We start from the raw sequence: 22,897 nt of genomic DNA, 5'->3' as shown, positions 1-22,897 counted from the left end.
CAGCTAAAAGGAACAACTGGTTCAGATATGGGCTTTCCTTAAGGGAGAATGGAGAGAGTACCTTCTGGCATCAGTAAAAGAGTGGATGAAGATGTTACTGTAAACTCTTATTCAGGTGGGATAAGTCACATGTAGAAGGAACAATTAGTTTTCAGGGACAACTGTGAGGGATACGTTTACCCCCTGGGGAGACGCAGTTTAAATGCCTTGGTTAAGTAGTTGTAACTTTAGTCTAAGGCCAAAGAGAACTAAGAGCTGACTTACATTATCTCCTAAACCAGGCACACAGCTGACTGAGGATTCTGTTACGTGAACAAGAGGTTTGTAACACTTAGAACCTCCTACCTAAACATCAAATTTACACTTTTGTCTCAGCTAAGCCCCAAACTAATATTCCCCTATCCCTTTTCCAGGGAATACTAACTTTCTAAGTTACTAGGTATGATTTTTTAAACAAGAGTCCGAAGTCAAATAATCTTGGAAAACAATGATTAACACAAAATTAAATGTATCTTTTCAGCAGGACCCCCTGTCTCTCTGTCTATGTCTGTCTGTCTCCCTCTCCTGTTTATATTAAGTAAAAAACGCCACAAATTTCAAATGGTGCAAAGGAGCAAGGCTTTTACTCCTGTCCCCAGTAGCTCTACTCTGACTCATACGCAAATTCTTTTGAAAGTGCTCCCAGAGTCTTTAATATGAAAACATGCATTGTGCATCATGAATTGGAAGACGGGATGTATTTTATTCTTTTTTAAGGGAATGTATATTTTTTTGCGAGGAACTTATTTAATATGTAGCTATAGCTTGGAAAACATTATTTTATTCTACTATTAAGAGTTACCTACTTGTAATGATCAATTAAATCTGTTTCATCCACCCTTGTTATATTTATGTCCCACCATCATGCATTGTTAGCTATCCCAACATAAGATTTTAGCCCATTTCTAAATTGGGAGTTTTTTGGGATTAGGGACAAAGCATTGGGATTAGGGACATTGCTGTGACACCTGACATAATACTTGATCAATAAGATACTTCATAAATATCTGCTGAATTAAAGTGAATTAATCATCCAAATGGCTTCCTTTCTTTTGTGGGTTGAGAAGAGGAGGAAAGTGAATGTGACCATGGAAGGAATGGCTGGTAAAAATTGCAAAAAGCACTCATCTTTTTTCCTTATAAAACAGAATGACAAGAGAGTTTGAGAAAGAGAAGTGTTAAAATAGCTATTAAGTATATTGCAGCAAAGAGTTAAGAGGGAATAGAATCGTTTCTTCAGTTGGAATTATATTATGACCTTGTATTGTTAAGTCAGAATTATAACACCAGCAACTGAATTTTAATGCCCAGCATGAGCTAAGTTTCTGGGCTTTCACTCAACAATTAACATGACCAGATCCATGGCTTCTTAGGGGAGAAATGACAGGGAATCACAATAAAGTTTTCTGTGTATCTGTTAAGATGCACGATACTTGCCTGATAAGAGCTCAGGCTTTGTGTCTGACCATTTTATGTTTCCTTTTACCAAACTAGGGGTACAAGAGTCCTGCCCTACAATATGCTTCTACCGTAGCTAAGTGAGGGTATGATGTGATGGTAATACAGGCTGTAATCCTGTAATCCAATTTAACTGTCCACATAAACCGTTTTGAGGCTATATTGGCTGAAACCTGGCTTAACCTTTGTTACTATGGAGAGGGACATGAGCAGGACTGATTCACAGGGAGATGAAATGAGTCCTCAGAAACAAAAATAAGGTTGGTAGATGATAGATGTAGATCCTAGGAAAAGGATGTCTTCAGTTGACCTCTTGCTTGATGGAAGATGCCACGATGAAACTGATCCATGCTCAAAAATGCAAGGCTAGGAGGTGTTAAAGTTTTGTGGAGAAGGGGGAAGACAATGGGAGAAATCAGGACTAGAGGTGAATGGGGCCAGATGTGTTGAACACCTGCAAAGAAAAGCCTGAAACACAATATAAAGGGGGTGTTGAGGTGTGGTCTCCCACAAGTGAGTCCCTCCTAGCTCAATGGCTTCATGAAGCAGAGTGAGACATGGTGGTCACTACAATAATGATGTTTAACACAAAGAGAAATACAAGATTCCAGGAATTACATTTCTCCAACATAAATGACTTGCCTCTTATGTGCTAGGCAGCACAGGAAACTCTGAACAGTAATCCATAGATAAAAAGATTAAGGCACAACGCTGTCATGGTGGAACTCACAGTCCCCTAGGAGGGACGGACGCAAAAAGCATCAGTAGAGTGATGAGCAGTGGATGAAGGGTATGCAAATGCTATGGGAACATGAGAGGGAAAGGGATTTTCCTTTGGAAGCATGGGTGGAACAACCATAGAAAATGACAGAGCAAGTGACATTTGTACTGAGTCTCAGAAGCTGGCCTGGCACATGGGACCTGGGGTGCAGAAGAGCATTCCAGGCAGAGCGAATCACCTGAGCACAGAACTATGTATTCAGGGAAGGCCAGGCCAGGTGTGGCTGCAGGGCAAGAAGAGAGGCGGGCAGGAGGAAGTGGAATGACAGGGACTAGGTGATAGATGTCTTACAGTTCACTGGAGAGCTTGGATATTATTCAGCAGGTAAGGATGGAAGAATTTTTATCCAGGGAAATGCCAGGATCTGAACTTTCCATTGGAAAAGTAACTCAGATGACGGATGGATGGAGGAGGAGGACCACAGAGACTGGGAGACTAGCCAGCGAGAAGATTCACCTGGTTCACAGCACTGTGTTCAGAAACTATAGTCTGTTTGACAAGGATATGGCTGCACGCCTCGGACAGGCTTCTTTTCAGACTTCAAAACAATGAATCAGCCCTCATATTTCAGGCTCCTAGGAAAACGGCCATAAAATGTGTAGTAAAGGAAAGATAAATAATATTCCTAAAATTTAATTAATTTCTCTCTTTCGTTTTGCCTGGTTTAATGTTATGTCACACTCTCGATGGGAACAATCTAGACATTGTTCCATTAGTATATTTCACTTTTATATCAAGCCTCACAATTTACTGGTTTTATTTAGGGTAATGCACTCGTATTTGGCATATTTATACCATCCTCATTTATTATTAAAAGCAACGTTATGTTTAGGTATTGAGGATCAATAAGACCTTCATAATGTTTATACCATCATATCTTTTATGGCGAGCTCAGAGTGTTTCAGGTTTGTTTTTATAGGTGATTTTTTAAAAAGCAATTTTATAGCCTTTACTCTGTCTTGGGTAAAAAATTGGTTTACAAAAGTTCCTTGACTGTTTGCAAAAGTCTTAATAGGACCACACAGAAACATGGGAGAAATTTTGAGTAGCTATTTAGAGTCGATGTTTTTATCACTTACATTACTGCATTCCCCTAATGATGTATACTAATTGTCATATGGAAACTTTAATGCAAGTTTTAAAATTTGTCCTTCCTTCCTTCCTTCTTCCTTCCTTTTTTTTTTTTGTGAGGGTGACAGTTTCTTCTGGAACTGTTTCATATCTTTGAGACTGCCTTTCAATACTCGCGATTACTAAATGACAAATCTATGACAGCAGAGAGTAGGCCATCATATTCGATCTTTACCCGCTGTACCAAGTGAATTAATTAATATAACAAACAGGAACACACGAGGTATAATTAGATGTAAATATTGTTTGGCCTATTATCCCTTTAAAACTTCTTTAGGGTGAAATTCTTCTACTCTCTCTGGATGGAAAGATAAATGTCTTACGGCTTTTCTTATTCTTAGTTTTAAAATGTCTTTTTAAAAAGCCCTCTTTTTTCTTTAGGTTGTACCATGTGAAATTGCTCTATTTGTAGGTCAAAAAACGATCAAACAATTTCATATAGTTCAACCTAAATTCAAACAAACTCAACAAGACAAAACATCAAAGTTGATTTGTAGTTAAACCCTCTCTCCTCCCCCTAGTAAGACTTACGGGAGGTGAGAGCATGTAGCTGAGGAAGGATCATGACTGGCTGTTAACTATAATTTCTGACCATGCCAGCGTCTGAGGCAGGGAAGATAAATAAAGAGTATAGAAATGCTTTCCTGACCAGTGCTGTCCTAAGTTGGATCAGGTGCAAACAGCTCTGGACTTTCTGGTGGGCTCTTTGGAGATCTCCCTGCACCTGTATCTTTGCCCGAGTGAATGCATTTCACTACGTGGTCCTTAGGACTCAGGATATCATTGGCTTTTCTGTGCAGAGGCCTTTACTCACTTCCAAGAGATTCTATAGGCAGGACCTAACAGATCTGCATGATGATCCATGGGAGACACATACATTCTTCATATTGACAACCCTGGGAGTGAGGCCAGTCCGAGTGCTCTGACGCACCTGTCAGCAGCCAGACGGCTATCTTTCCCTTTAGATACTTCAGACAGGAGTTAGGCACTTGTCAACTGTGTGTCCTAACTTTCATAGACACACCCCACACTCACTGTATGATCCCACTGAAGCCTTCTTCACTAGACTTTTTCTACAGAGAAATCCGCTTTATGAATTCTCTCAACTCTGCTCTTAATGCCTTTACATCCTTGATATAGGTGAGGAGTCTAAGAGCCCTCCACCCAGAGCTTAACTTTCCATCTGTGCAACTTCTCCTGGGTGGTATCCCTCGAAATTCATTTTTAAACCTGCCCCTTTCAGGAATGAAGAGGTAGAGAGGATAATTAAGGGGGAGGAAACATTCCAGAGGCTAATCCTGCCAATTTTAGGGCAGGATTGGGTGCTTCAGTTGAAAACAAACAAAACCAAAAGACAAAAAAAGAAAAAAACTTATTTAAATTATGTTAGCAACCAATCAGGGAAAAAAATGATTGTTAAAACAAATGGTCTGTTTTAGAGAGAATTACTGTAAGACCACATGAAAGAAAAGCAGACTTTTTAGTACACATTTCTTTGAAGTAGAAGCAACTTTCCAAATTTCTATGAATGAATTTCTTTTCTGACTCCACTGAAAGAAGTCCAAACTTAAAGGGCATTTAAATGTGTTATACTTAAAACCCTATTAAATACAGTTTGGCAAAAGTGATAGCTTAGTAAATGTCCTTCTCAATCCCTTTTGTTTAGAGAATTACTTACAAAACTAGTCATTAATCCAACTTAAGCCAAAATAGAAAAAGATTAGAAATTACTACAGTATAAACACTAAAGCCAAACATATAAGTAATATACTTAAAAGAATACTAAAATGTCAGTTACAGAAAAAAGTCTCATTAAATGTCCACCTATCAGAGAAAAATTCAAAAATGCACTCATTCATAACAGGTGCTCATTAAAGGCCCATTATGTCACAGCAAAGCACTGTGCTGGCCACGGATATGGATAAAAAAGATAACATAAACTCTTCAGTCTTAAGGTTCTTGTAATCCGGAGGATGCAGTAAGCACAATCTCACACACACACACACACACACACACACACACACACACACACACACACACACATATCACTATAATAATGCATGAGTCCACTGTTTCTCAAACTTTGACCTGTTTAAGACTCATGTGGATTTGCTTACTTAAAATGCTGCTCTATAGTCCCATCCTCAGAGATTCTGATTCTGAAAGTCTGGGTACAGTCCGAGTACCCTTGGAATTCAGGAGCAGAAATTCCATGAGCCCCATTTGCAGAAACACTGCATTATACAGAAGCTCCATGAAGGCAGAGGCCACGTCTGTCTTGTTCTCCACAATTATCCAAGCCCTCGCACATAGCCCAGTATGTAGTAAACCCTCAGGAAAAGACATCTGAATAAATGAACGAATGAGTCTAGCTAAGCTCCACTAAAAATGATACGAGCAAACTGTGACATAAAAACTCAGCAACTTAAGCAGCTCCCCTCTCTCTTTAGGAAGCAGGTTCCCTTAGGTGAAGTCAGCCATTGCTAGAAATGACTCAGTGCACAGGGTTGCATTCTGAACTCATCCTCTCTGTGGAACGGGGACCGGGAGCCAAAAAACCTGACCTGACTCTTCTCAGAGTTTGTGTCCCTCCCATTCACTGGTAGCATCTGGACCCCAAAGGCTGGCCCCTGTTCCTCTGAATAGAGTCACTGTTTCCTCCAAGAAAGACATATAACTCCACGAAGCCTACTCTGGCAGGCTGGAATTCTGCTGGTGCTGGACAGAATAGCTCCTCTATTGGGATTCTCACTACTGAAACATAAAATTAATTATAGTTCTAATAGATGGAAACATCAACACTGCAGCAGAATGAATGGAGCAAATAAGCAATTGATTCTCATCTATTTCTTTACAAAACTGAGTCACTGGCACAGATTTGCACTGAAGCAATGATTATTACTTTAAAGTAACCTGGTAGATTTTCCTCAGAAAGTTGTGGAGCAACTTCAAACATGTAACAGCTACATTAATTTCAAAAATAGCTACCCGTAAATTAATTTTTATAGTAAAATAGACGAATTTAAAAGTAAAATCAAATATTTAGATGACTAAAAATATTGCAAATTTAAAAATATTCCAAGACTATCGTTAGCTTTGGAAAGAAAGGACTGGATAAGAAGGTAAGATGAGGTGGATAAAACAGGTGAAAGGGAGACACACATCGTGGTAAGGGAGGGGAGAGCTGTGACCAGCCGTTTGATCTCAGGTATGTCAGTGCAGGCAATGGAGGGCCAAGAGGCCTGGCCTGCTTCCATCCAGGGGGCTGGCCAAGGGAGGACAGGGACAAAGGACTAGAGACCACTGTTTAGGGACAGCAGATGGGACTGGCTCTGAAACTTTTGCAGAAGAGGTCTCAGAAAGGCAAGACGGCTGCACTGCAGTTGGAGAGCTGTGTGTCTGGGTCTGCCACAACAAGCAAGGGACCTTGAATAAGTCCCGTAGCTTCTTGTGTCCCCTCCATCAATTGAGATTTGGGGCTAAATGACCTTTCAGATTACTTCTAGCTCTAATTTTATGGCTCTGTGGAATCTTATTCCCTAGGAAAAGAAGGATAGGGGAAAGGAAGAAAGGAGGAAGGGAAAGAAGTCCTCAGAAGGGGAAAAACATGGACCAGAAAGAGGACCAAGCTACAATTCTGAGCCTTCTTTTAAAGGATGCAGGCCACCGGACAGCCTATGGCAAGAAAAGAGGTAATATCCTCTCCAAACTTCCAGTACTTTACTTGGGATAAGAGGCTCGCATCCAGGAAAATTAACATTTTGTGATGTGGAAAAGTCCATTTTCTTATAATAATTTTGCTCTGATTTCAAGAGGTTCTGTGCTGTCATGTAGGACAGACATAAAACCTCAACTAGCTCCCTAAAGAGATCTAATCTGCCTTGGAGTACAGTCGTATGACATTTCACTTTGAAGTTTGAATTCTAATTTGCAATCTTCTACTACCATCCTTTTACGAAAATGTAAGATACATATATATCATAAAATATGTTTTAAATATATATTATATAAATTGTATATTATGTATTTTAAATAAATATAAAGATAAAAATATACACACAGATACAAAAATATCAAAATATATAAACACAGATATGTATGTCTATATACATAGGCATGAATATACATAGATGTATGTATGTGTATACATAGATGGACATACACATACATACACCTATGTGTATATATATGTGTGTGTATTTATAGCCCAATTTCAATGTAGGTGTGACAAACATTAATGTGGTCAGACAACTTCTTCAGTGCCTCAGAAATTTTCCCAAGAGTAGAGCCCTCAGAGACAAAGGACAGAACACTGGACTGCGCGCGCAGCTGTAACGTCTCTGGTGCTCTCCTGAAGTCCGCAGGCTCTGTGACAGCCATTCTGACTCTGATGCCAGTGCTAATTCCTGCCCTCCAGGCACTGACCTCTCTTTCACATTTAATTTGCCTGTTATCCATTGTGTCTTCTCTACATTTTAAGCCATGCATCCATATAATGTTAATGAACATTAGATTGATTAAACTGAAATGCAGTGTCTACAGTGGAAGAGCCACGTGAGAAGTTTCATTTCATTTAGTGGCAAGAAAGGGGGATGTGTTAGAAATAGAGACTCCCGGGGAGGAAGAACTTCCCAATTATTCAACTTACTGCTGCTAAAGCCAGGATCATTTGCTTTTTACTTAAGGAAAGGAATTATTAAATATAGAGAAAAACAGACATTCAGGAGTATCTTATGGTCAAATCCTAATTTATCTGTACAATAGGAGAAAGGAGACTCCGATATCATGGGTTCTTTGGGATGTCCAATTAGTTTCTACAAATTCTGAAACGCTGCACTGAAAAAGTTGTCTGACCACCTTAATGTCTGTCACACCTACATTGAAATTGGACTATAAATACACACACATATATATACACATAGGTGTACGTATGTGTATTACCAAAGGTAGCTACACTTGTTTTTATAATTAAGAATTAAATTATGATTTTATAGAGATCTATAGGGGATATTTTCAAAGAGCATTGGAAATGGCAGTTTTCACAGTATTTTCTATTTAGAAAAATAACACAGTCTGCCAGGAATGTGCCTTTCTTCAGGAATAAGAACAGGGATATAGAAGATAAAGTTCATCCTGAATTTTAGCTTTATTGATTAATTTATTTTCAGAATATTTTTCTTTATTAAAAAATCCATACATTTTAATCTTTAGGACAATGGAAATCAAAACATAGAGTCACATACCTGTGTCTGTTTAGGACCAATATCCATTCTTTCTAGAAGATCATTTAAAAAATCTGTAACACTTTCCCAGGGGTAAATACTGTTGGAACCATCCAGCACTATGACTATGTCCAGCTGAGTGCTGCATTCTGCAAGAGAAAGAGTTAACTGTGCAAGTTTGAAGTCTCTCTTTAGAGGTATATGAACTGTTTTCATGGCTGAAAGAAGCTCATTTTAAAGATGAGTTGATGTTCTACAGAGTGGACACATTACTTTTATAATCAGAAAAAAAAGTTCTATATTAAGTAAAGGTGATAAGAAATACTGTATTCAGTAACAATTGGTTTGGGATTAATATCAAGTAAAACCCATCTCTACTTAATTTTAATGAACGTTGTATGAGTTATCTCTGGAAATTTTCTCAGTATGACTTCTCTGTGAATTCTCATTCTGCGTATATTTCAAATGAGGTTACTTTCCTGGAAGAAAATCATCCTTTAAATAAAAGCAATGTGACAGCTTTAGCTATGATGTTTAAACATGACTCTGTAAAGGTTATTTACACTAATATCAATTCCAAAAATAGTAGGGAGGTTTGGTTATATATTGGCAAAGCAAATACTTACCTAAGTTGGTAATGCTGGTAGCTGAGAAAATATTTCAAGCTTTTTGGTATGCTCCTGTGTATACATATGTCTCATTCATTGCTTATGCTTTTCAAACACTGTAAGAACATTGCATAAAATCCATACCTTGTACAGGGGCAATGGAGCTCACGACTTGAAATGTGGGGCTGACATCAGAACAGATTCCAGTTGTATAATGCACATGTCCACATCTATAGGCATATAAGGGCCCACATGCCTTTTAAAAATTAAAAAAAGTAAAACCATAAGATCAAAAATTATATAATAAATTTTATAAAGATTTATAATCATAGAATTCTTGGTTCATTAACTATGTTACTCTTTCTTTTCTTACCAGAAACCCTCCTTTTGGGTTGGTGACTAAAGTAGATCCAAATGTCATGTTCTCCTTTACTTCTGTGACATTGGGAATTGATGTATTAACTAAAAATAGAACAAACTTTTATAAGGGTGGAAAACAAAGTAAAATGAAGTGTCGTCTTATTAAAACATTCTGTTTGCTTTGCTCATACCATAGCACATTCTTTTGGTTCAACTAAAAAGTCTCCAAAGTATTATTAGGGAATATAATAAACAAATTAAGGCTGAAAACCTGGCTTTTGACTCAGAAACTTTGTCTGGATCACTGTCTCAAAGAGTTTTGCTGACCTGTAAAAGAATGCACAGCTATCAGGGCAATGAGAATGCGGGATAGCCTTTTGCATATTTTTTGCTACACATTAAAATATATAAAATGTTTAGTCTCATAATACTGTAGATATAAAGTAAACTTATACATTTACTTACATGATATGCGTACATGTTAGAAATGACCAATGGTGAAACATGATTTCTGAGAAGAACGAAAATGGAGAGAAGACCAGAAAAAGAAAACTCAAACACAAGATTTTGACGGTTAATTTCACCTTCATAGGGACATCATAAGAGTTACAAAGAAAACTGGGGCAAGATTAGAACAGCAGTCAGGAAGTTTAAATAAAAGAACACATGAAGGGACTACATTTGATATTACAAATAAGAATGTTGGGCCCTACAGCATGCCAACCTGGCAAAAAGAAGTTCCACTTCCTCACATTAAAAAAGAAAACAAAGATTGGACAGGAAAAGCAAAAGCTTCTGAAGTCTGCTTCGTGGAGCGTTAACATATCTGAAAGTGGCAAAACTCTAGTTCAAGAAAGATTTGTCTCCGTCTTCATGCCTAGAAATTTTTCTTACCATAAAATTACACATAGATACAAAGTGGGGAATGGAGACAGAGATTCCTGAACGGTCACAATGGCACCTTACTCTGATTAGAGATACCTGGGTTGACCCAGGGTGAGCATTCCTGGCACGTTAACAACTACAGTGGAAACCGCCCTCTTGTTCTTGATGCAGCTAAAATCTCCATGCTAATATTAAAGCTGTCTTCCAGTTTCCAGTAATGGAGGAGCAGCTCCTATCAGAACAACTCTTTTGCAAATAACAACTATAAACTCTGGGAAAGGGGGAAAAAGTATGTATGAAACAACCATCTGAAGGCACCAGAAACCAACAAAAAGCAGGCTGAAACTGGAGAGCAGTCTGTACTCGTAAGAAGAGATTAGCACTGGATGAGTTTCCTGTTTTTTCTGTTTGTTTGTCTGCCCCTAAGGGAAGGCCTGAGTCAGTGGCTAAACCCCAACTAGAACGCAGTTTTCCTGTCTGGAAGAAACAGAGAATGGGAAATGGGGCAGTGACAGCAATGCAGAGTGAAAGGGGGTATCTTGGAACATTGAGCTCCAAAGGGAGAGCTCAAATATGTACATATATGTTCTTCCCAAATATTTGAATGACCTGAACTGTGCATATGCAGGGCAAACTTCAAACAGCCCAGCTAAACATCAGAAGAAATGAATAAATATTTTAACTGCTTTCCACGGCAGTTTGGAAATTGACTTCAGCCAAGTAAATTGCCTGCAAAAACAAAAAGTTAAGACTTTTTGAAGGCACGTTAACAGATTGAGAATCTCCACACTTCTAACTCAAGGGTTTAATCTAGGATACAATCCAAAATTACTAAACATAAGAAGAAACAGGAAAATGTAACCCAACCTAAGAGAAAGGGAATAAGTGGAAAGTGACGTTGAGATATTCCAGATGTTGGAATTATCAGGCAAAGATATTAAAGCAGCTATTATAACTATGCTCATGAATGTAAAGGAAAAATGTTCATGACAAACAAATAGGAAATTGAAACTGAAAAATACCTGCAAAGGATGAGTCATTTCCATGGTTCTTAATATTTTAGAGAACACTGACAGGGTTCTAATTTCCAGAGAGTTCTAGTAGGAATTTTCTAGTCATGTTCTAACTACAGTGATATTTCCATCAAATATATATAAGCTTCAGTATAAATTTATCTTGTGCTAGTCTCCTTTTAAAAATTAAGTTTCTCTATTGCAATTCCTCTTGTACTATTCTCTTTGAAAAAAAAAACATTAAGGTAAATTTTGTGGAGGAAATGTGATGGATAGGTTTATTTGGAAAAGTTCTTTTATGTTACCACTGGCTTATAAAGGATTCTGAATAATCGAGGCAGTTACAAGTCATAAAACTAGGAAGACCTTCTAAATCTACAGATATCCTATGATGAATTTCTAAAGCACATGAAGGACAGAAGGAACCAAAACATCACTTTATGTAAACTTGAATGATAAGAACTGAAGAGGGTTTATAGATCACTTCCAATATTTTCTTGAGATGGTTGAAATTTACTTTCAGTGAGAATATCGGGCATAATTTAGGATCAGACTTTGACATTTTGACTTTACACACCTGGTAGATCCAACTTCATGCAAGGTGATGATTCTCCTCTCCCAACTGGACACTTATAGACATCTCCAGTCCTCTTCTTGGGTTGGCCAACTAAAGGAGAACCAATAAGCACCCTGGAAGTTAAATAACTCAATTAACATTTCTGAATAATGAGAGACATTTTATTTTAGTTACTTACGACTAGTTCTAAGACTGCTGACAGTAGTTCCCAGAGACATAATTAGATAGTCATCCTCAGTTAGTAATTTAATGTTTTCTAAAATAAGCAAAGTGTCTTCTCCAAATTGCAGATTGATTTAAATTAAAAAAAAAATAAAATGTGTAGGAGAGAGACCTGACAGTATTTTATTTTATTGTATTATATGTTACTTTAATATATTTTTTAAATTTGGAGACTGAAATCATAGTTATTGGTTAAACCTGCTGCTGTGTTAGTTACAACACACACGGAAGTGTAAATGACTTTTTCCCATGAGGAACTGATAATTTCACACAGAAGTTAGGAAATATAAACATTAAATCATAAAATTTAATATTAGTATATGTTAGTTTGTAAGCACTTAGAAAATAAGGAGAGTTACAAGACTCAGGTTAAAATCACTTACTGTCTTTCTGGGCAGAATTATAAAATTGCTCTAATAATAATTAATGAAAAAAATATATAGTCACAATTTATCTCAGTCCTAGCAAGCCATTTAACAAGGTTTCCTATGATATCTTCAGGAACACTTCAGGCTGAGTGTTAAGTTACTTGGGGGATCCACAGCTGCTAATTCACTGCTGTCTAAATACCTATATCCAAAGGCACTGATTGCTAGCCACCAAAGGACTCTAATTATGTACCATAAGACCCACTTGGGATTGGCTTAGCATCTATCTTTATTAATGACTTGAAAGAGCTATAGAAAGCTTAAAGGTACTTACCCATCAAGTAAATCAATATACCTATTTGGGCATTCAGAAGTGTCTTAACATTCTGAAACAAGAAACCTAAACTAAAGTTTAATAATAACCTATACAAATAACTTCACTTAACTGCATACGATTATCTACATCATTACAGAATGTGGGAAACCTGACTTAATAGGAGTTCATGTGAAAAAGTCATGGAGGATTTAGTTGACAGCAAGCAAATGTGAGCCAAGAGTGAATTTTAGTGCCAAAATGCTAATGTGACCTTTGGCTGCATTGCTAGAAATAGATGCCCTGGTCAAGGAAAGTGATAGCCCCTCTGTGCTCTGCGCTGTCAGGCCATGTCTGGAATCTCCAAATTAAGAGGGACATGGGCACAATGGAATGTGGAGGAGGTTATGACTCAGATAGTTAAGAGCCTGCTAATTTTTTCACACCAGAGATGTTCGAGGGAAAGTTGGGGATGTCTAGCATGGAGAAAAAAAGAAGTCTAAAGGAGAGTTGAAAGGTTGTAAAGGAGTGCAGGTGGATCAGGCATGCCTTTTTAAAACTTATAAAATTTGAAAGTTTGTCATATTGAAATGGGATGGAATTTATTTTGTGTAAATCATTTGGGCAAAGCTAGTATTAATGGACATGTTTTATAACAGTTGCAAATATCAACTTGAACAGACTCCCTAAAACATAAGTGTGATATAATGCCTTTGCAAAGCCATTTCTGATATCTATAAATAACCATAAAAATGTTCAAACCCTTCAATGCATACTTTTTAATTCTGGGAATCTATCCTAGAAATGACCTAAATTAAAGGAAACAAGCTTAATGCATAAAGATAATGCTTATAGTGGTATATATAATAATGAAAGATTAAAATAAATGTGATCAACAGTAAAACTAATTAATTATTGTACAGTAATTTTATAGAATATTGCACAGCCATAAAAAAACAATAGTTAATAAGATTGCATGATAGGATTAAAAATTATGACATAATTTAAGGTAAAAAACCTACCTAATTTATTGAAAACCTATTACAATTTGAAGTGAAAGATGCCAAATTATATTCAATGTACTCATTATAATAACAATGATAATAATAGACAGGATTTATTGAATTTATACCACATACAGGACACAGTTCTAAGTGCTTTCCAGGTACTAAGTAATTTAATCCTCTCCATAAAATATAGCATGAACTTTGTGCCAGATTTTGTGAGTTCAAATCATGGTTTTACTTTACTTAGCTATACAGTTTAGTAGTAGCCAATTATCTAAAGTGCCTTAGTTCCTTCCTTTGTAAAATAGAAATAATAAGAATAATTACCTGACATGATCATCATGAACATTAAATGAGTTAAAACAGTATTTGGCTCATAGCATGTGCTAAGTGTTGGTTCTTTTTATTATTTTTTTTTCACATGATGGAACAACTGTATCTACGTAAAACAAAGATTTAAAGAGAGTACACCAAAAAAAAATTGTATTAATGAAGTTATGGTTAGGCTTTAGGGTTTTTTTCCCCCAATATTTTCAAAACCTTTTGTAATGTGATTGATTAAACTAGTTTTATAGTTAAAACAGTTTGGAGAAAAGTAACGAATGTGTTATGGAAAGCATTTAAGTTGAGGCTAGATAGATTGATTAATGTTTATTAAGGACATCCTACATTCTCAGCATTAATGCCAGGCCCTAGGAATATAAAATGGATAACCAACTTTCTTCTGTCTAGCACAGGGAACTACATTCAACATCTTGCAATAACCTTTAATGAAAAAGAATATGAAAACAAATATACATATATATATGCATGACATTATGCTGTATACCAGAAATTGACACATTGTAACTGAGTATACTTCAGTAAAAAAAAAAAATAAAATGGATAAAACAATTTTTTAGATTGCTTATAACTTAAGGAAGAAGGAAAAATACAAATGTATTACACAATACTGAATAAGTCTGAACTTGGTGCAACTTCAGCAAAGTCTTAGAAGCAAGAAGGGACAAAGCCTGCTCTTTTGATAAGTTCAAGTAGCTCAGTGTAGCTGGAGTAGAACTTGAACCTGGTGAGGTAAATAGGGTCCAGATTATACACATTCTTATTGTCCACTTAAGAAACATGGATTTATTATATGGAGGGGAGAGATGGGAACTATTTGAAGCTTTTAAAGAGATATGTCACATGATCAACTCTGACTTATAAAACTTTTTACTCATAGTGTCATGAATAAATTGGGAAAAGGGGAAAATTAGACTCAGAGAGTGAAGGGAGGCATACCTAAAGTAATCCAGATAAGAAAGGAGCATCTGAATTAAGGAAGTAGAAAAGAAGGGATAACCAATTCCAGAAATGTTTAAATATAAGCTGTCTTTGCTTGGATTCCCCCCAAAGCATACTGCTCCAGATAGATTTCAGGGAGGCAGTTCCAAGTATGCACAAATGTGGAGGCAGGGGAAATGACAGAAGGAAGAAATGCCAATAAAGAGTGCATTGATAAGGGTTACTTCTGCAGGCTTCTGGGCCCAGTCTTGCTGGGGAACATCTCAAAAACCGCATGGAACATACATGAGCATGCTGTGAGCATGGCTGAAGCCCAAGAGTGAATACCACCAACTCAAGAGCATGAAGAGAAGAAGACAGCCGACGGCTGACACACAGGTAAAAGAGCACAAGATTTTGATGAGTGAAGGAAGGAAATTGGTGGGAGTGATGAGAGAGGGAAAGGGAGAATCAGAAAACAGTGATGTCACAGGAGCCAGAGAAGGAAAGGATATCAAGAATGAGAGCCGTGGGAATCGAACAGACTTCATTTTAAGTAACTTGGCTAAAAACAGAGAAGATTTGGCTTTTCCCAGCAAACCATTAAGGGCTTGAGGCGGATTTAAATTGCTTATGGGGGAAACCTGGATAGGGTAAAATAATGGTTAATAAGAACCAGTAACAGGGGAAAGGCTGATGTCCCAGGAGAGTAAGTAGAATTCCCTGAGCGGGTAGAAGGGGTGGATCCAGAGGGACAATTGTGTCTCTGAAATGAGGAAAGCCCACTGGTTCCCCAGGCAGGGCTCTGGATGGTCCAGTATCCAGAGGCTTGTAAGTGTGGTAGCTGGTCTGGAATTTTGTGCACCAGTGTGATGTGACATTGTCCCTCATTGTCCTTTACTGAGTTAGAATCTATTTTTCCTCCTGTTGAAATTGAGATTTGCTTGATAAATAGAATGCAGCAGATATAATATGGTGACTTCTGAGGTGAGGCCTTGCAGGTCCCATTTCTCCTTCCTTCCTTCCTTCTTTCCTTCCTTTCTTCCTTCCTCCCTCCCTCCCTCCTTTTCTTCCTTCCTTCTTTAGAAAACAGTGGCTCTAGTCATCTAGTGAGATTTAGGGGAAGAGGTAGCAGTGTGGCAGGCTTGTGGAGAGTAATGACTATTTAAACTAACAAGGCATACACAGGCTGGACACACAACCCCTCAGGTTAAATGAAGTACGTTATAGCTGGCCGGGGAAGTTTTGGAAGATGTTTCTACTGTAGATGTAAGACAGGCCTCCAAAGACCCTTCCAATTCTAAGATTCCATCATCTGAATACAACAAACTGTAAGTGAGTAGAAGAGTACTAATTAGCTGGGGGATATAAATCATTAACTGGGGAAAATCTGTCGCAGTCTATAACAAGTGAGTCCTGAACAGCACGTTAATAGTAAAGTTATTGTGAGTTATAAGGCAGAAGGGAAGAGAGATCATGGCTAGCCCAGGCAAAAGTGTGGAAACAGAAGCACGAGGGCTGAAAGTAGAGGTGACAAGGAAGTATGGGTGACTGGAACACAGCGTAAAGCTTCTGGATAACCTGGAGCAGGAAGGTTGAGATTGGCAAGTAGTGAACTTTGGAGGAAAGGGTCTAGGGTTTATATTTGAACTCCAGGGCAACACAAAACCCTGAGAGTATGGTAATCATTGGAAATAACCTGATACAGAACTAGAACCATGGCCTATTGTGTAATCTGGATAAGTAAAGACTGATGAGAACTCAGAAGATGGTAGACTGTAGCAGGCCAGGACTGAGACAAGGAGTTTGAGATTAGGGATCAATGGTACAGAATGGGTTAGCAGGCCACAGGACATGAAACAATTTTGTGTATTTTCCTAGGAGCTACTTGTTCTGACATCAAACACGCAGCTCTGGAAAGAACATATATCTCACCACTTAATCCTCAGAAAGTCTCACTTTCCCAAGCTGCATAAAAAATGACATGATCCTAGAAAAGTATCAGATAGAGTTTATGGGATTTCAGGAATCTTCAGCATTCTCAAGCCACATTAACCTCCTCTATTTTTTTCTCATATCACTTATCACTGTCACAATCTGACATATGCTATAACCTACCTGTTTATTAAGTTTATTTTCTGTTCGTCCCTCCCCAATAGAATTTAAGCTCCACAATAGCAGGAATTTTCAGCTATTTGTTCACTCACATATCCTTAGTGCCTATAACAGTGCCAGGTACAAAACAGGCATTCAATAAACATGTACTGAATAAATAATGACTGCATCAAATGCTCTAAGAATCTGAATAAGGAAGACCTGGGAATTTCAGACTCAGATGACCAGCTAAGAGGTCCTAATTGTGAAGTCTTTTTTTTTTTTTTTCATTTTAGAGGATGGATATTTTGCTTAAGCAGAATGATATATTTGCCTTTGGGTGACAAAGGAGGCATTTCCACAGGTCAAGATTCCAGAGAATCCCTGTTGTTGAGAACTGGCTGAAGGCAAAAGGCTGGGGTTCCACATCCTGGCCCTGTCACGTACTTGCTGTATTAAACCTTTGGGAATTCATCCTCTGAGTCCCAGCTTCCTGTCCAGAAAATGAGGATGACGACAGTCATAGTCACCCAACACACAGGGTCAATATGAAGACCCAAAGCACATTGTTTCATAAACTATGGATGTTGTTACTTTAAATTTTAACATAACTTATTAAATTTTATTTATATTAAAATTTTGCTTTTTATATGACATTATTAAAATGACTTGTCTGCAGATTAAGAGGATTAAAGAAAGTTCCAGATCTCATTACTGATTGCTAGAGAATTACCTGATGAACTCAAAGGTCCTCAAAGTGAGAGAAATATCTCTTCTCCACGAAAAAGCTCCAATTACAGTAAAATTTTTAAAACTGAGAAGTTTGGTATTCATAACAGTCATTTTTGTCAATATGATCATTATTATATTTATTTGAAGGGTAGCTGGCCTCTGACTTCTCTGTTTCATATTTATATTTTTTTCCTCTGTAAAAGATAGTTCTTGGAGACTGTTGTCTCATATTTACATTATTTCATGAACAGGCTTTTCACTTAACGCTTTCTTGATGTCCAAGCCAAAATCTCTACCAAGTACCTCCTGCCAGCCATTAAAAACATAATAAACAGAGTAAGTGTGTGGCCATCCTATGGAATGAAGTTATACAGTGGCCCCATTAGCTGTTGTGCTTTCGGTCATGAAACGTACTGGGGTAGGAATGAGGTGAGCCAAAGAAATGACAAGTTTGACAAAGAGGAAAGTTCAACCTCAAAAGATATAATAAACAATTTAAAATAAATATTATATTAAAATCTATAAAAGAAAATTTGATAGAACCTTTAAAAAGTCTTTTTTCCCCAAGCTTGAATAGGCTTTATTTAAAACATACATGCATTGGAAACAGGGCATCAATCACCTGAGCCCACTAGTAAACCTTACCTGACACAAAGCAGGGTCCTAAACGAAAACTCATGAAGCCAATACATTGTGATATATATTGGACTGAGAACTGGCTACGGAGGTATCCGCATCATAAAAAAGATCTACTTTGAAGAGACAGGCCCACTGAAGTCACTGAAGCCCCCAAGAATGGATGCTTAAATAGAAATCAAAAGGGTGGAAGCACATGCTGGAAGGAAGAAAGCAATGGGACAACAGAGAGTGGAAAGTCTCAAGCCAACATCTCATTTTTTCCCACTTGGTCAAGACCCTGCCACACTGGTGATTACCATTAAATCTGGGAGGCTTGTGCAATGTTAAGCACATTTGAATTTCCTTTCTTCAAAGCAAAATTATTAAGCCAATTGTGTTCTTTATGACTTTTTCTGAACCACATTGCAATTTCTTGGATGCTTCAGCACATGCTAACCATAATGAATAACGGCTGGTCTTAATAAGAAGTGTAATGTGTTCTGCTACTGAGAAAACATGTGGTTTCTGAGCCAAAGATATAAAGTTAAGTTACACTCTGTTGGACACTTCTGAAAGGTAAAGGAGACATAGGCTGCCTTCTTTGTTAACTTTTATTCTTTCCAAAGATTTAAAGTAATGCTTTTCAAGTACACAGACTGCACTTGTTAGGGACCAAGTACTCCTTCTTTAGGCATACTTCAGTCAAGATGGAAGATGGGTCAGGATGATTTTTTTAAAAATCTGAGGTTGTTGAGCTTCCAAATGTGAGCAGTACATATGATTTATGCAGGTGCCCACCTATCAAAATCCATATTCTCCCAAATATGTAAGTTATTTCAAGGTCCGTTTCTTAAAGTAAGTCTGCATCTTATATGATTTTATAAACATAGAATATCCAAACATATTACTAAAACTTATTTGGCATTACCAGTGTCTCGGTCCCTTTAGAATTATATGTTGCTACCATGCCATCCTTAAAGATTTGGACATTGAGATTTTGTAGTTGGCTTACTTTTAAATTCAATTGGCCACATTGGTTTTGTTTCCCTGATTTTTCACACCTTTTCCATAAGATCATTATAAATACAGAAAGTCAAAAGGGAATCAAAGTATCTGACATCCATGTATACATTCGAAGGCTCACAAACTCTCACACATATATTAAAAGGTAAAGTCTAATACCGCAGAGATAGTTGTAATCAAGATTTACTTTTCAACATAGTTCTAATAAGGAAAACAGCACTAGACTGGGATTGGAGAGACTCGAGCTCTATTTTCTGCTCTGGCCCCAAATAGTTGCATTTCCCTAGGGGAAGTCACTTTAAAAACACTTTATTAAATGAGTGACATATACAAAGCAGTGCTTCTTTAATGTATACAACTTGATAAGTTTAGAGATAATACACCCGTAAAACCATCACCACAATTTATGCCATAAACGTACCCATCACCTCCAGAAGTTTCCTCCTGCCCTCTTTAGTGGTTGTTGCTGTTATTATTACTGTTATTTTGTGATAAGAACACTTACCACAAGATCTCTCTTCTTAGCAAATGTTTAAGTATACAATATAGTATGTTAACTGTAGGTGCTATGCTGTACAGTAAATCTCTAGGACTTACTCATCTTGCTTAAGTAAAACTTTGAATCTTTTAACTATTGCCCCCTTGTTTTCCCTGCCTCTGAGCCCCTGGTACCCACCACCGTATGCTCTGCTTCTGCGAGTTGGACTATTTTAGGTGCCTCATGTAAGTGGGATCCCGTAGTATTTGTCTTGCATCTGGCTTATCTCACTTAGCAAATGTCCTCCAGGTTCATCCGCGATGTCTCAAATGGAAAGATTTTCTTCTTTTTTAAGGCAGAATAATGTTCTATTGTATGTATATGACACATTTAAAAAATCTATTCATCTGTCAATGGGCACTTAGATTGCTTTCAAGTCTTGCTATTGTGAATAATGCCACAATGAACGTGGGAGTGCAGAATCTCTTCAAGATCTTGATTTCAGTTCCTTTGGATATTTACCCGGAAGTAGTTGGTTCAATTTTTAATTTTTTGAGGAACCTCTACACTATTTCCATAGTGGCTACACCAGTTTACCTCACCAGTAACAGTGTACACATGTGCCCTTTTCTCCACATCCTTACCAAAAATATTTTTTTCTAATAGTCATGGGGGAGTCACTTTTAACTTTTATGTTTTATGTGTCTGTTTTTTTCATCAATGAGAACAGGAAGTTAAACTAGATTCAGTTGTTCAGCCAACAAATAACCGTGAGAGCACATTATGTTGAAGGCCCTGTGCCAGATGCTGGACACTGCACAGGGCTGCAAGTGGGAACCAAAACCAGTTCTTGCTTCTAAACATTTTCCCTAATACACTAACTTCTCCCTCTTATGTGTTTTCCACTTTGGAGTTTCCAGCTACCTAGACATTATCTTGAACTCAACCTGTTTAAAACCACACTCATCAACTTCCTGATAAAACTGGTTTTCCTTTCCTGCACATCTATCTCTAAATGACTACCCACTTCCCAATAATTCAGTGTAGAAACTTTGGAATATGTTTGAATCATCCCAATACCTTCATTTGCCATTCCCAAATTTCCACAAAGACTTAATTATTCATCTAAATTTATCTCGGACACACTGTTTTTTCATTGCACTTCACCCAATCTAGCCAAGGGCCTCATCTCTTAAGCCCCAGAGTGCTGCTCTTGCTTGCTTGCAGATTTCCTAGCTTTCAGGCACTCCTTTCTCCTATCCAATCTATATGTAATTCCCTAATTGCACAGGTTATTTCATAAAAAGACCTATAATGGCTTCTCAACACCCTCTACTTAGGTACAAGCTCCTTTGTCTGGCTTTTAAGGTCTGCCATTATCCTTTCCCTTCTGTCATCCAAATGTCAGGCCTGTTTGCTTACCAACATGCTGACTTATTCTCAAGTCTATGCCCTTGTTTATGTAGCTTCCCTGCTTGGAGTGACATTTCTTCTTCTGTTATTGAAAGTAAGTCATCTTTCAAGACTCAGCTCAAGAATCAAGCATCACTTCCTCCTTTTTTGAACTCCCATTGATTAGTCCATACCACACTGATTAACACTATTCTTTATTACTAATTATTTCATATACTTCCTCTACTAGATTATAAACTTACATATTTGTCTTATAGTTAAATCTCTCACAGAATTTAGTATAATGCCAGACACATAGGATGTATTACTTGTTGCTTGATTGGTCCACATTTATGCTATGGCTGAAGGAAGAAAACCTCTAACCCACCAATGAACATTTGTACAGCGACAAGCAGGCTGGATGTTACGGGTGATGCAAGACGTATGAGACACAGTCTCTAATCTCAAAAGGTTAACATCTTCTTATTAACATCTCATGCATGTATATAGAATTCTAAATGGTTTTCCTAAAGTTCAATTCAGTATAGACTCATTCAGACAGTCCATTAGGAGCACTTTTTTTTTTCAACCATATTCTTACTATCCACTCTATGCACTCTTTTGTTTCTTTCTAAGTGTTGGTCTGGCTGTCTCTCTCATCTACACGTTCCCTTCTTCAAAGACAGAGTGACTATGAGAAGGAAATTCATCACGATACTAAGGCCCCATTCAGGTCTGATTTCTCGGTTTCCCATTTCTTTGCCTTCTGGTGCTTTGTAAGAGGGGGATTAAGAATTTAGAGGTTGGAAATCTCGTAACAGGCTGGACTCTTAGAATAAAGGATGGAAAGAAACGGAAGATATCAAGTGGATGCACTAAGGCTCCATGAGGAAATATGAACCCCTTCTTACTCTACTAAGATTCATTCTGATAATTAAGGACTTCTGCTATCAGCCTGTCCTAATGTCAGAGAGACAGAACTGGATGAGGGAGGAAGCTTACAGGTCTTCCTCATGTTGGAAGATGAGAACCAGACTTTCACAACATATGTTAACAATACATTTGTCCCTTGGTATCCATAGGAGATTGGTTCCATGACCCCACTGGATACCAAACCGCAGATGCTCAAGTCCCTTATATGAAATGGTGTAGTACAGTCAGCCCGCCTGCCCTCCGCATCTCCAGTTTCTGAAGTTGGTTGAATCTGTGGATACCAAAATCCCAGACAGGGAGGGTCAACTGTATTTGACTATCTTTTAGAAAGACAGTTCATTTTAAGTAGGTGGATTAACTCATTAAGGCTTGCTATTTAT

General features: G+C 37.6%; 1 protein-coding gene across 1 annotated transcript in view; it reads right to left on the bottom strand.

Annotated features, from left to right (window-relative positions):
- ITGA1 (integrin subunit alpha 1) overlaps positions 1-22,897 on the bottom strand; it is a 149,229-nt gene that overhangs the window by 72,343 nt on the left and 53,989 nt on the right. The window contains exons 3-6 of the mRNA XM_010966304.3: positions 12,075-12,187; positions 9,613-9,701; positions 9,384-9,495; positions 8,653-8,780 (exon numbers count right to left, since the gene is read on the bottom strand). Of these exons, the coding sequence (XP_010964606.1) occupies positions 8,653-8,780; positions 9,384-9,495; positions 9,613-9,701; positions 12,075-12,187 (442 nt within the window). The remainder of the gene's footprint in view (positions 1-8,652; positions 8,781-9,383; positions 9,496-9,612; positions 9,702-12,074; positions 12,188-22,897) is intronic.

Source organism: Camelus bactrianus, chromosome 3, assembly GCF_048773025.1.
Source record: "Camelus bactrianus isolate YW-2024 breed Bactrian camel chromosome 3, ASM4877302v1, whole genome shotgun sequence".
In the NCBI taxonomy this organism is placed as follows: Eukaryota; Metazoa; Chordata; class Mammalia; order Artiodactyla; family Camelidae; genus Camelus; species Camelus bactrianus.
The sequence above is the reverse complement of the archived record's forward strand: the minus strand, read 5'-3'. Positions and strand labels throughout refer to the sequence as shown.